At 43.9% G+C, this 13,084-nt stretch overlaps 1 protein-coding gene across 1 annotated transcript; it reads right to left on the bottom strand.

The window, feature by feature from the left end:
* Nucleotides 1–458: 458 nt before the first annotated feature.
* On the bottom strand, nucleotides 459–7,515 carry LOC125939973 (adult-specific rigid cuticular protein 15.7-like). Its single transcript, XM_049655582.1, has 4 exons — nucleotides 7,492–7,515; nucleotides 4,297–4,386; nucleotides 1,333–1,709; nucleotides 459–616 (listed from the first exon to the last, which is right to left on the bottom strand). The coding sequence occupies exons 1-3, from the start codon at nucleotides 7,501–7,503 to the stop codon at nucleotides 1,380–1,382; spliced, it is 432 nt and encodes a 143-aa protein (XP_049511539.1). The 5' UTR covers nucleotides 7,504–7,515; the 3' UTR covers nucleotides 459–616; nucleotides 1,333–1,379.
* Between the last annotated feature and the right edge of the window lie 5,569 nt (nucleotides 7,516–13,084).

The following is a 13,084-nucleotide window of genomic DNA, read 5'->3' on the forward strand; positions in this document are numbered from 1 at the left end:
GACTCCTCGCTGTGTGACATCTGCTACGATCACATGTCTGCCTGCGCTTCGCGTATAAATAAAGGAGACAGAAAACGAAAAAAGGTGAGAATGGTATGGTGGCGCCATTATGTAATTTGGCATATCGGCACCTTTTGTCTAGACTAAAAAGAAAGAAGTTATTCGGGACTGCTAGGACAGTCCTTAAGTATAACTTATCTGTAATACAGCGTGGTAGTTTGAAAGTCCTTGAGGCAAAATAATGAAAGAGAGTTCGCATGTACAAGGAATATTTATTTACACATAGCGTTAATCATAGGAGCGTTAATCACAGGAACAAAGGAACACAAGCTTTCGGGGGAATGTCATTAAAACTTTCGTCGTGCCAGGAGAATTCATGCGCGGTTAATATTTAGGAACACATATACATCCCCATAATGAAATGGCTGAGACTGGCACCATTTAAAACACGAGAAGCTAAGCATCAACACAAGCAGCGACAAGACTAGAGACAACACGGGGACGAAGAAGGGCCTCAGCAGCGATCAGCAACGGGAGTCACGGAAGATGACGGACAATCACGATGCACAGCAGGAACGGAGAGAGGTAAGCTTGAAAGAGCAGACTCCGCCGAACTCTGCATCAGTAGAGAAAAGCAGCGGAGGAAGAAGGTGGCTCCGTTAGAACTGGAACATAGAACGTCGTGCTGTCTTACCCACGCATCAGAGCAGCAAAATGCTGTATCAGTTATTCATTGTATTTTTATTGCACTCAGATAGAAAAAATTTAAATTAATACGCATCACGTCTAGCTTAATAGAAAATACACTTTCGACATATTTATATATGTCGTTAATTACTGTGAGCAACGTCACAAGTCAGAGGCAATAAAAGTACTTTTATCCCTCTTGTAATTTACTCATCGAACTGGAGCCTGTCAGTGGTGGCAGGACGCACAAGAAGAAGGAAAAAAAAAAGATCTCCGTGCTAGGCCACATTGTTTGATTAATAATCATGGAATCAGCTTTCTGGATCGTACATCTACTTGACATGCCTTATCACCGCAGTTGGTGATGAAATCTTTACGCACACATTTCACCTATAAGTTATTTCTTTACTGTGTACTGGTACGCTACTAGACGTATATAATTTGTGTTCCCTCGAGACTATCCCAGCAAGACACATTAGAGCAGTGATTTATAGAAGCCTCGCAGAACAACCTTCCCACAAACCTTAAAGGAAGCCTTCCGTACCGCTACGATAGTGTTCACTGACGTAGCATTTTCCCTTAGTTTTCTTAACGTTCAGTGCCAAATACGTGTTAAATATTTCAGTGACGTCCATGTATACGCACTAGCGCAAGCGTAGACGGAGTGTGTTTAGGCGACTCAGGCAAGCGTCTCAGCCGTAGAAGCCTCCGTAGCCTCCGTAGCCACCAGCGAAGGGGAAGTATCCTCCTCCGAATCCAGCCGAAGGTACTACAGGTCCCTTGGCGGACACGTAGGGCGCGGCGGCGGCCAGGCTCGTCTTGGTGCCAGGCTCATTGGTGCGCACCACGGCGCGGAAGCCGAGTTTGTCGGCCACGTAATCGACGCGACGGGCGCGGCCATCGATGTCGGCGAGGCTGTAGCTGCCCACTACGGGTCCATATGCCGCGCCGGTCTCGTAGCGGCTGTTCCTGGCGCCCAGGCCGTTCACCACGTTGTAGCCGAAGCTGTAGCGCCCGAAGTCCTGCGACCACATGCGTGCGCTCACACGTTAGCATCTCTGCAGTATCGCCCGCATCATTGCTACCTAACAGCGCTTTACATGACCTACTCAGCTACAGATGTGGCACCATGCAGTTTGCAGTTGTGCAGCCCATTTTTAAGTATTATTTCTATTGCTATGAAGGCTTGCCTGAAAGCATAATGTTTGGTGTGTATTATATGTGTGTCGCAAGCCCCATTTCACTCGTTTTAGACATTGTGTTTATGGCACAGTTGGCGAAATTATTCTCGTAATTAGTTCTTCTTTCTGGGGTTTTACGTGCCAAAACCAGTTCTGATTATGAGGCATGCCATAGTGGAGGGCTCCGGATTAATTTTGACCACCTGGGGTTCTTTAACGTGCACTACAACGCAAGCACACGGGCGTTTTTGCATCGTAATAAGTTCTCCACACAAAGATAGGCTGTTAACTTCATTGAGTTGTTTAAAATATCCCATGGGCACTAATCTCTATGACAAGATTATTTTTTTCGATAATAAATAACCCTTGAGAAAGCCATAAATGAAGTTGGAAGAAATCAAAGAGGCTAATTATAGAACTTCACTCACACTTATATTGCAGTAGTATTGATAAAATAAGCAAAGCACAAAAGTTGAAATCATGGAACCCTCTGAGTACAGATAGATGCATGATTTTAGTGATAAGCATTCATGCGCTCACATAGAAGCGCAGTATTGTTACCAAATAAGTAATCCGTGCGCAGAAGTGGCTGGAATTCCTGCGAACTTTGTAGATAACTCTAGTTTTCAAACAAAGTCTATGCACGTACGGCACTCAGGATAGCGAAGATACTTGTCATCTACAGAGGCCTACTGACACCGTTACACCTTGAGTTTGACATCGCAGATGTCGATCTGTGAATGAACCAAGCGAAGAAGAGGTTAAAAAAAGCTTGCGTTATATCGCCTAGACGCTGGTCTTGTCGACCCTCTAATAGCATGCTACTTGCGGAAGAGAATTCTCGGGGTTGCTAAGGTGAGAGCATGGATTCTGAGAATAAAGCAGATACATATCTTTCATAATAAGAAGCTTGGTGCACTGACGGAGGTCGGCAGTATAATACAGGTATGAAATTAGACATGCTCACCATCAAGCTCAGCCATGACACTATATTTCAGTGGCTACCGAGCCGCTGAGGAGTTGCCGGCAACGACAGGGCAGATGAAGCCGCGCTTTAGTCTGACCAGCGAGATCAGTAAGTACGAATGCTGCTATCGAGGACTGATGCAGTGCGGGAGCTTTACTCATTTGGTCGTAGCATCACACTTCTACATTGGAATTCGCAAGCTTTCGTCAACTCGCGATTGTATTCACTCGAGCCTGATTGCGACTTCGCCTGACACATGGACTTTCCCGTCGTCAAACAACTTTAGAGTGCCGCTTGTAGGATGGGCATCGCATTCCCGAACGCTTATTCATGCCTCATCGGAATGGCCACCAGCGTCACAAGCCAGTATTGCGGACGGGATGAGACCATAGAGCCCATGCTATGCCCCTGTCCAACCTACGACTCTAAACGACATGTTCTGCACATGACTCTTAAATGACAGACCGTCTTGGGACCTTGGCCGCAGAACTCTGGTGGGCACAAGGCCACTAAAACGCTAATGCGCTTCTTGAGGACAATCGTACTAGACAAGCCCTTGTCACTGTATACATGCGCGAACATTCATCTGCACGTGTTTGCAAAATAACTCTCCTTTTCCCTTCTTATCTTTTGTTTCCCCTTTCCCCACGTGTAGTATAGCCAACCGGGTGTGACCTTGGGTCACCTCCCGGCGTTTCCTTCTTAAGTAGATATATACTGGGTGTTTCAGCGAACACTTGCAAAATTTATTTAAGGTTGCCTGGGGCAGATAGCCCAATTATAGTTAATGAGCTAGTCTTCTCGAAGAGGCGGACATTAGTTGCACATAAAATTGAAATGCATAATCGACGAACCAACAAAAATTCACTAATTAAGTTTTTAACTAATTACCTGATGACCCATATTGCAATTTACAAACTCTAGCCGTGGAGTTCGCAAGACGGATCCACTTGGAATTAATTCTCAGGATGACACCAGTTTCGAGATATTAATTCCCGAACTTTGCGGAGAAATGCACTGGCGTTCTAGTTAATTTTGTGCTTCAACGCATAAAGCGACGTTTTGTTAAGAAACTAACTGCAACGATAATGCATTTCTCCGCAAAGTTCGGGAATTAATATCTCGGAAACTGGTGTCATCCCAACAATTCGTTCCAAGTGGATCCGTCCACTTGGAACGAATTGTGCAGAAAATGCAGGGAATGGTGTATACAAACCCTCTACTGAAGCTTTCCCGCCTTCGTGCCCAGATATTTCATGTTCAAGTCTCAACCTTTCATATACAACTACGTGTACGTCGGGTTGCGTTCATAAAACTTTTTTAACCAATAGATATTGTCACTATATATATATATATATATATATATATATATATATATATATATATATATATGAAATGCGAAAGACAGGGAGGTTAACCGGAAGGTAGATATCCAGTTAGGCGCCGTGGACGTGAGCTTACATCTTGCTTCCGGTGAGTTGTACTAAAACCTCCGTGTGGTGCTATGGCTCCGGCTGCAGCCATTGCTGCTAGGCTCAGGATGGTTGCCACCTGCGGGAAGATTTGGAGAAAAATATTTACCATTTAGCCGTTCCTCACATCGCGCGCTGTACAATGATTATAGCTCAGCAAATAATAATCAGCCAGACAGCAAATAAACTTTCGATGTGGCTACGTAATTGTTTATCGGCTAATAAAAGAAGGTGACTTTGTTAAAACATCAATGGCGCCTATTTTCAGTGGTCTACCTGTAAACGATGTAGCACTTCCGAGATGTCAAAGTGCCATTAATACGTCTCTCGGTGCGGTATGCTTCTTGAAAATATTTATTTCTTGATTAAACTAGTGCGGACGGATGGACACCGATTTCGGCATTGTCAGGTCTCGGCACATTGCTCATCCATTGAAGGTGCAAGCGCCACTGAGAGGCCATCGACGCGCCATCGCGAATATCGGAGATCAACATTCTTTCGACATTTGTCACACATGACTAGTTGCTTGTGCTGCGTAGTACCTACCGCTGTATCACAGGGGCGGTTACTCTAGTCTCGTCACTGCAGGCGACGGATATAAGGCTGGATATAAGTTATAAAAAAATGCAAGTCTGACGTCAAGCGTTTCAGGGGCGTTCTTTTGGCACGCACAACCACACACACATGCAGGAAATGGTCGTTCTGTTCTTTGCACTGCAGTCCTGGCATGGAGGGATTTCATTAATTAGAGTCTGGGGTATTACGTACCAAAGCCACAATATGATTTTGAGGCACGCCGCAGTGGGGGACTCTGGAATAGTTTTGACGAACTCGGGTTCTTTAACACGTGTCAAATGCACGGTCCACGGGCGTTTGCATTTCGCCCCCATCGAAATGCGGCCGCCGCTACCAGGACTTGATCCCACGCCCTTGGGGTTAGCAGCACAACGCCAATGCCACTATGCCACCACGACTCCACAATTTTATTTATTTTCCATTCCAAATCCATTATTTCTGTCCTATTAGCGCTTAGCTCGAACGAAGCCTAGCTCGAGATATCGTCAGAATCAGCCTTTCGGTGCGGCAGGCAATAAAAACGTAATATAGTGAAATGTAGCTAATATTTATGCTGTGAAATAGCCGTGGCCGCCTTGCTCGCAGGTGGCCTCGTGCGCTATTACTTATAATTTCTGGCGAGTATACTCACTGTTTGAAATGCTGCTTATGGACAACCTGAATTCATTTATACTAGAACACTGAACTCGGGAAAATGTTTTATGATCTAGAGCGGAACACGAACGCTACTCGTCTCTGTGGTTCAATGGCTATGGAGTGCCGCTGCTGAGCGCGAGGTCGCGGCTTCGATTTCCCGCCGCAATCCGATGGGTTCGGTATGAATCTTTCAACGCACATAAAAAAAAGAGCTTCGTTATCCTAATTAGATCAGAAGCATGAATAGCCTCTGTGTTCCCTTGGGGCGCTCTAAATCAATCAATCAATCAATCAATCAATCAATCAATCAATCAATCAATCAATCAATCAATCAATTAATTAATTAATCATAAAGCACTGATGTGTTTTTGACCCTACAGTTATATTTCGTCCTTAACAACGCCAGGTTCGTTGAATGTAAGCCAACAGAGCGCTTGCTACATATACTGGCTTTATGATACCTGATATTGCGACAGCAGGTGATAGCAGTTTGTCTATAGGCATTGCGCTTCGAGCTGGCCTGCCATCGTGGTCATAAATTTTCTCTACAACACGTCTTATCGATGCTTCCGTGGCCATAAGTTCGAGACTCATACGTGGTTGAGAACACTGGACATTGTCGACCACACACACATAAAAAAAAAAAGAAACCCCGAGAAAAACATATTTCAGCTATATTACTTTACGGTCGCCCTATATAGATTGATTTGTTTAAGAATCAACTACCGGATTCTACAACTTATGTCCATAGTTCAATTCAGTAGGGCAAGTTCAGTAGCGCTCGTATTATTTTCTCGCGCGCCTTACGGTTTGAATAAATGAGGGAAACTGAGGAGCTCTCTATATATTTTTTGTAGTGACAATCACATGAAGCCAACGGACTTTCTTGTGTTCATTGTCTGTTGACTCCAAGTGGTTATTTGTTGTATGTGCTTCACAAAGAAGCTCGCAAACACTCTTGCCGTTTGACTCACGCAGACAAGTAACCAGGAAACCATGAAGGCTAAGTTCTACCAATTTTGCTCTTTTATTCTCTGTTTTCAGCCAACTTAGCCATCACTTTCTTTGCAATTATATCGCTACTTTCTGATGTGTTCGCTCAACTGCTGCAGAGGTTATGCAGCGCGCACCACGGCTTGAAGAATTTGTCAGTCTAGTCTCTGGAATTCATATATTAGCCTCCGTATGACTGAGAATACAAGAGTCAGGGCTCTGGAATTACCTCACGATTTCACTTATGCGTTTGTGTGTACTAACACGATCGTTATTCATGCGCATATCTTGTAGAATATGCACATACTTTAGTGCTTCATTTCCTATTTCCTTGGTAAAAAAAGAAAAAAGAACCTCTCAAATTACGTTTCTGTTTTTACGTTCTGTTCGTGGTCAATAAACAGTAGTACTCGGCACGGCTGAAAAAAAAAACACTTTGCTTAAGCAACACGTTTATTCTTACTGAGCACGATGCACGTGAAATAAACCATAAAGCCTTGTGTGATATAAAAATCGTCAGAGGTACTTATAACTACAAGAAAGCGAGCTTCACCTGCTTAGGCTTCGCTTCAGCTCCATTGAGTCATTGAGGTCATACAGGGGAACAACAGCAAAGCCTTCAGCAAAGGTGTTACATTCTTCTGAAAACTTGGGAAATACCAAGACCCTACTAAGGGGAAGAACAAGCACGACGCCGCTCGATTTAATTTTGAAGCAGCGCCAAAATTGCGCCGTAGCGGCGGTGTAGCGCTTCAAGCTTTTTCAATGCTTTAACAAATGGGCCAGAAGTCAGCACTGTGATGGTCCTACCCTCGCATCTTCTACATTGGCTAAAAGCTTCCATCCTAACAAAGAGCGAATGAAATCATTTAATCCTCAAAAACACCATTAACTGGAGTTGAGAGTACGCACTTGTCTCTCCTTCACAAAGCGCAAAAGCGCATTGTCTCTGCAAGTCACAGAAAGACAACGGGCTTACCTTTGCGATCATGTCTCCTCGTCGGTGCTGTTATTCCCAAGTGGCACGCTGTTTGCTCGCGCTGGCCTTATATACTTCGGCACCGTGGCCGGTAACTCTGCGCACATCCTTTTTTCTTTGTTTCCAATGACCTTAGACATAAGCAGGGGCGGGGGCTGGCTTTTTCGCCCCAGAATGGCCACCTCCGCGCCACCTTTGCATGACGCGCGGCATCGTTGAGTCAAATTTGAGCGACCATAACCGTTGGCCAGGTTATGTCGCTGAGCAAAAGTATGGAGCAGAATCGGCTTCCCAGCGTGTTTTGCCGGCAATTTGCGAGCCGAGTGCGGCCTTATTACCCACCGACCAAAGTTTCGTTCGCGCTTTGGTGAACTTTGTGCCACGTGCTCACTGCACGCCTCGGCCACATGCTGCCGTCGAATGTGTCGCCGTCTTTTTGCCCTCCTTTTTTTTTTCGAGCGTTCTTTCTCGAAAAATATTTAAAACAAAAAGAAACACAAAGTGATACAAAGTAGCACCACTCCATTTGCGCAACCGTGAGCAGTATATTCGACCTTCGTTCCACCTCTTACTTGCAAGGTTGAGGGCCAGCTTTTGTCCGGCCTTCCCTGAGAGGGCCAGTGAACTTCGCGATCCCTCTTGTTGCACGGGGCTAATGTATGTTGTACACAGACTGGACAGAAACCTCCAGGTAAAAGACTTGGCGGATTTTCTTCGGTATATCGATCCATGCGTATTCTATATTCACCTGTAAGTACGTGCAAGAAAATTGAGAAATGATGCAGGGAAGCGAAGACACATTTTCTTGCGCTAACTTATGAAACCTTCAATCTACAGCGTCTCCTCATCCTTGCATGGCTGGTGGAAATTTGTTTTCAATACTATGAATCATGGGAATTGATTTATACAGCTCAGTACTAGAGTGTTCGTCATGCCAATAACAATAGCACTTCTGTTTCATAATCGTAAGAAAACGCGGACGGATGAAAGAATGGGACATTTCGAAGGGAGAAAGATACCATGGAAGACAGGATTAGCCTCAGGAGCGTCGGTACGCGCATTATATGAAACCCAAGCGCGACCATCGACATCAAATGTATATTGTGCGAGTTCTCCTCAGTAAAGGAGGATGTTAACAGCTCTATAACCTACACGCTTTTTGTCAATGCGGTTGTATCAGGCATGCGCTGTCTGCCCTATCGTGACAGCGCGTTGACTGTCTTATCATGCTGTGAAGGTGTTATGATAAGCTGTGCGCTTGGCACTGCTATTGCTCCGCCACATCACCTATATAAAGGCGTGCTTATAAACCCTGCTCGTTCTTCTTGTTCCAGTCACCATGCAGTCGCCTCTGTTCTTAGCTCGACACACATCACATTACAGCGCTGAGTAAAGGCACTCTGCGTAGAAAATCATTGCCGTGGGGCCCATCAGTATCTAGACGCAGGACTTCCGTAAATACCGTCATTTCGGTGCAATATGCGATGTTTGGTTCCCGGCTGACCAGATCTGTGTGGCCAGTCGGATCAAGCACGACGTAGGTGGTGTCTGCTGATTGCAAGGTTTACGCGGCAGGTCTGTGAATATGTAAAAAGCGTGCCTCAAGGTTACACGACTGACTTTGGTGGCATCACGATTCATTAGCGAGAACCCCAGCATTGTGGAAGGGTAATCCTTCAAGGCTCGCAGGGTACTACATGCGGGTAAGGTCGAAATAGTCATATCCGTAAAGTGTGAGTTCCGTCGAAGTAAAAACGCAACTTTACTATGCAAAGAGACTTCAATAACATTTCAATACCGATTAAGCGAATATTTTTGGTTTTTTATTGCACAGAAAACAAAACAATGTGGTGACGCTTGCTGCCAAAACTTAGGTCAAATAGTTCAAGAGAACGAGAACAATCCTGTATGAAGACGCTTGACCTGCCACCTAAGCGCATTCTAAGCACTTCGGATCGAAACTGGAGGATACATGTGCAAAATCACTAATACGCAACAATTTGCCTAAGGTGCTGTGTGAAATCCGGTGGGTCGTGCAAAAAATATTCTATGTTACTGGTATCGATATCGTTTCTTAATGCAAGTTCCGTATCGGATCCTAAACAGCGCGAGACAGTAGTTCCTCTGTTTGCATTAGAATCTAGATAAAGCGAGATTACGGTCAAGTAAAACTGTGCTTATTATGTCAAATGGTGATGCGATTCCAATATGATTACATTCTCAGGATAATGGAAATGGTTTTCTTTTTAACTTTGGTTAAACAAAACTTTTACAGAATCTTGTACGAATGTTACGAGATCCAAATTTGCCTTATCGCATGGAAATCCGAAACCAACGAAGCGCTAGTTTTCATGTTCTAAACCATGCTAAAGAATAGAAAAAAAAAAACACCCAAGGCATCATGAAAGTAGGACACTGCCGCATCACCGGCTCTATAGGATGACCTTACAAATATTTTGCTATGAACTCATGTGCGCTTACATTCTTTGCGCAGAATCAACTTAAACATGCGACACAGAACCCCCCACACGCTTAACTCGAGTCAAGTTAACAAAACTTCCGACAATTACAACAGTCGATACATCACTGTTCTACTCGTTCCACTTAAACAAAATTATATTTGAAAAAAAAAGAAAGAAAAAACTTCTATACATCGAACTTCGCTCAAGTAAAAAAATAAATAAATTGTAGGTTCTGCAATTCAGCAATTATGGCTTTATTGCCAGCGTTCGCACAACTTTATAGGCGTACAGCGAGCGACGCTTGCAGTGACGAAAATCAATTTTATCTCATTGGGTTCAACGTCCGAAACTGCATAGTGGGTTTTATTATAAACAAATAGTCATAATGGAGTGTTCCGGATTAATTTAGACTACCTGAGGTTCTTTACCGTGACGTAAAATACGTTACGCGAGCACTTTTACAATATATCCCCCTCGAAATGGGAACGCTGCGGCCGAGATTCGAGCGCTCGGCGGCCAGGACCTTCAAAACGACTCATCCAGACTGAAAAGAGAGAAATATTCGAAGCAGCAACTCCTTCATCAGCCACGAATTTAACATTGATTTACTAGAGAGCCAGAGAGCTCCTATCGATCGAGCTTAGAGAGCCGCAGAGACCAGGGGAACGCTGGCCTGATGGACCCACCCACCGCCCAAAACCGCGAAGGGAAATAAAGTTTATACTACTACGCAAAAACACTGAATTTTAAAAATGATGTACAGAAACTTTATATTTTAAGGTCATTTCAAGTGCCGCGCTGCTGACAAGTGGGATAGCTGGTTGCTTGGATGTTGTCTTTAGGATTACTGAAACAAAATATGTTTTACACAGCTTCTCCCAACTTATTACATTGTCCACAAAGTAACATTAACATGTTGCAACACATAAGAAACGAAAATGAACATGGTACACCAAGACTGTGTAAATCAAGCATTTTCGAAATAGTTAACCACTTCCAACTAGAAAAAAAATTTATAATGCTTTGGTCAAACAGATGCAGGCGTAAGGTTCCATGAAGCTATTCATTCAAACTCAATAAATCGTGTCTGCTTAAAATTGGGGTGTCTGAAAGTGCTGAAGTCTGTGCATGCATTTTGTACACCACAACATGCAATACTATATCACACAGAGAGGATGCTGGGTACATTACAAAGAAGATGAAGTAATGGTATTATTTATCTAAACAATCTTTTATTTCTTTAATATTGCATGATTTATAATTATCTGTTAAATATCATTTCAAATATTTCATTTTTTATGTTATTTCACTTTCTATTATTACATTATTCAACGGCCAATCCCCCAACCAACCACTCTATGACCAATGACTTTTTGGCCATTCGGCCGTAGCGGGCAAGGTGGGGGCGCACAGTTATTCGAGCTACGAGCAGGCAAAAAAAAAATGGTCGTCTGCAATGTGGGGGAATATTGCCATCGCAGTAAATGAGTTCGAAGCCGAATGAGTCGTGGAAGTCTGATGGCTTTACTTTGTTTTTTTTTTTGTTTTTTTCTGAGCTTCTAGCAGAGCGTCTGGTTTAGTGTTCCCACATTTCGTCCTCAGGGCCAAATGTCTAAAGACCGCGAGTCTTTAGTCTAAATGCTTGTGCGGGAATCCCACAGACATGTGGCCTCTTGTTGCCAGTATACGTCAGCCACTTCCCTATTTCATCATACAGCAGAGCCTGCATAGCTGAGACGTCATTGCTGTATCGAGTCGGCACCACTCTATGGTTTTCTGTGAACACAAATATTGACCGTACATTAGATATCCTTCTGCACCGTTTACGACCGGACGTGACCTATGCGCCTCGCTTTTTGCACCGAATAAGGAAGAAGTCAACCTCCAACTGCATCTACTGTGGCACCCCAGACACTTCCGTGGAGCACTTGCTCATATTCTGTCCACAATACGATCAACAGTGAGTCCATTTTTGTACTGTTAAGCTACTTGGACAGACCTGAATTTTCCATTACGAAAATACTTTGTCCATGGTGATGCCCCGCTTAACAGCGATGTGCCTTGACAGCCCTGAGGGATTTTCTTGTAGACAGCAATTTGGTTAATATGATTTGAATTGTAGTCTTTTATGAACTATATGTGAATCGAGGGTTTGACGCCAGGACTACTTGAAGAATTACATTCTTGTGTTTTGTGTCTAGTAGTGATATTATTGTACAGTGTACATGAACTCTTACTTAACACGGTTGCATATGGGCCTATTTTTCTTGTTTTGTTTGGTTTATCTATTTCCAATTATTTTTTTAGATTAATTATTTCTGTGTGCTTGTGACAAGCGTGTGCATATTTCTCAACTGTGTATTGGAATTGCCGGCTTTAAGGGCTCCTTCCCCACAAAATGAGAGAGATATGCAACCCGTCTGCATGCTGCCGTAACCTCGGTGAACCTTTCAAGGGTGGGACGAATGCCTGGGCAATTGTACTACCTCTCGTACGCAGACGTCAGCTATGCAATTCTACTCGACTAGGCATCTCTGATAGATGTCAGATAACTTGAAATGTGGTTCTGGCCTAATGAAAACTAAGCGCAAAGAAGAAGAGACAAAAAGACCGCGAACTTGCAACTGAATTTATTACCCAGAAGCACCCATATTTTATACAAACAGGAGTGACATGCGCAAACCCATCAAGTGCACTACACGTGTAAAAGCAACGTTATTTCCGTAGGGAAAGACAAGACATGCAATCAAGATGAAAAATCATCATAGAGAATCTAAAAATTGATATTCTTTATTGTGCATTGAGACCTACGAGACACTGATACAAGAATCACTTTTTCTTTATGTAAAGCGCGTCCAGCAATTCATGTGCCACAGAATCCCGGCTCTTACCTAGCCGACGCGTATGCCCAAACTGCGGCACGCAGCCGCACGAAGCACAATGAAGTGCGAACCTGTTCCATTTTTCATCGATAAGCTGTGTTCCCTTAATCGCTCTGTCTGTCCCATCTTCTTCCGGCTTAGTTTTCCTTGTGCCTAGCCCAACATCGCATTCTGCGGAATTATACGTTAGATAACGTCAGGACCAAAACGAGACCCGTCTTCTAGCGCGCCGTGTGTCGTATATTGCTG

The sequence above is a fragment of the Dermacentor silvarum genome, chromosome 1 (assembly GCF_013339745.2).
Source record: "Dermacentor silvarum isolate Dsil-2018 chromosome 1, BIME_Dsil_1.4, whole genome shotgun sequence".
NCBI lineage: Eukaryota > Metazoa > Arthropoda > Arachnida > Ixodida > Ixodidae > Dermacentor > Dermacentor silvarum.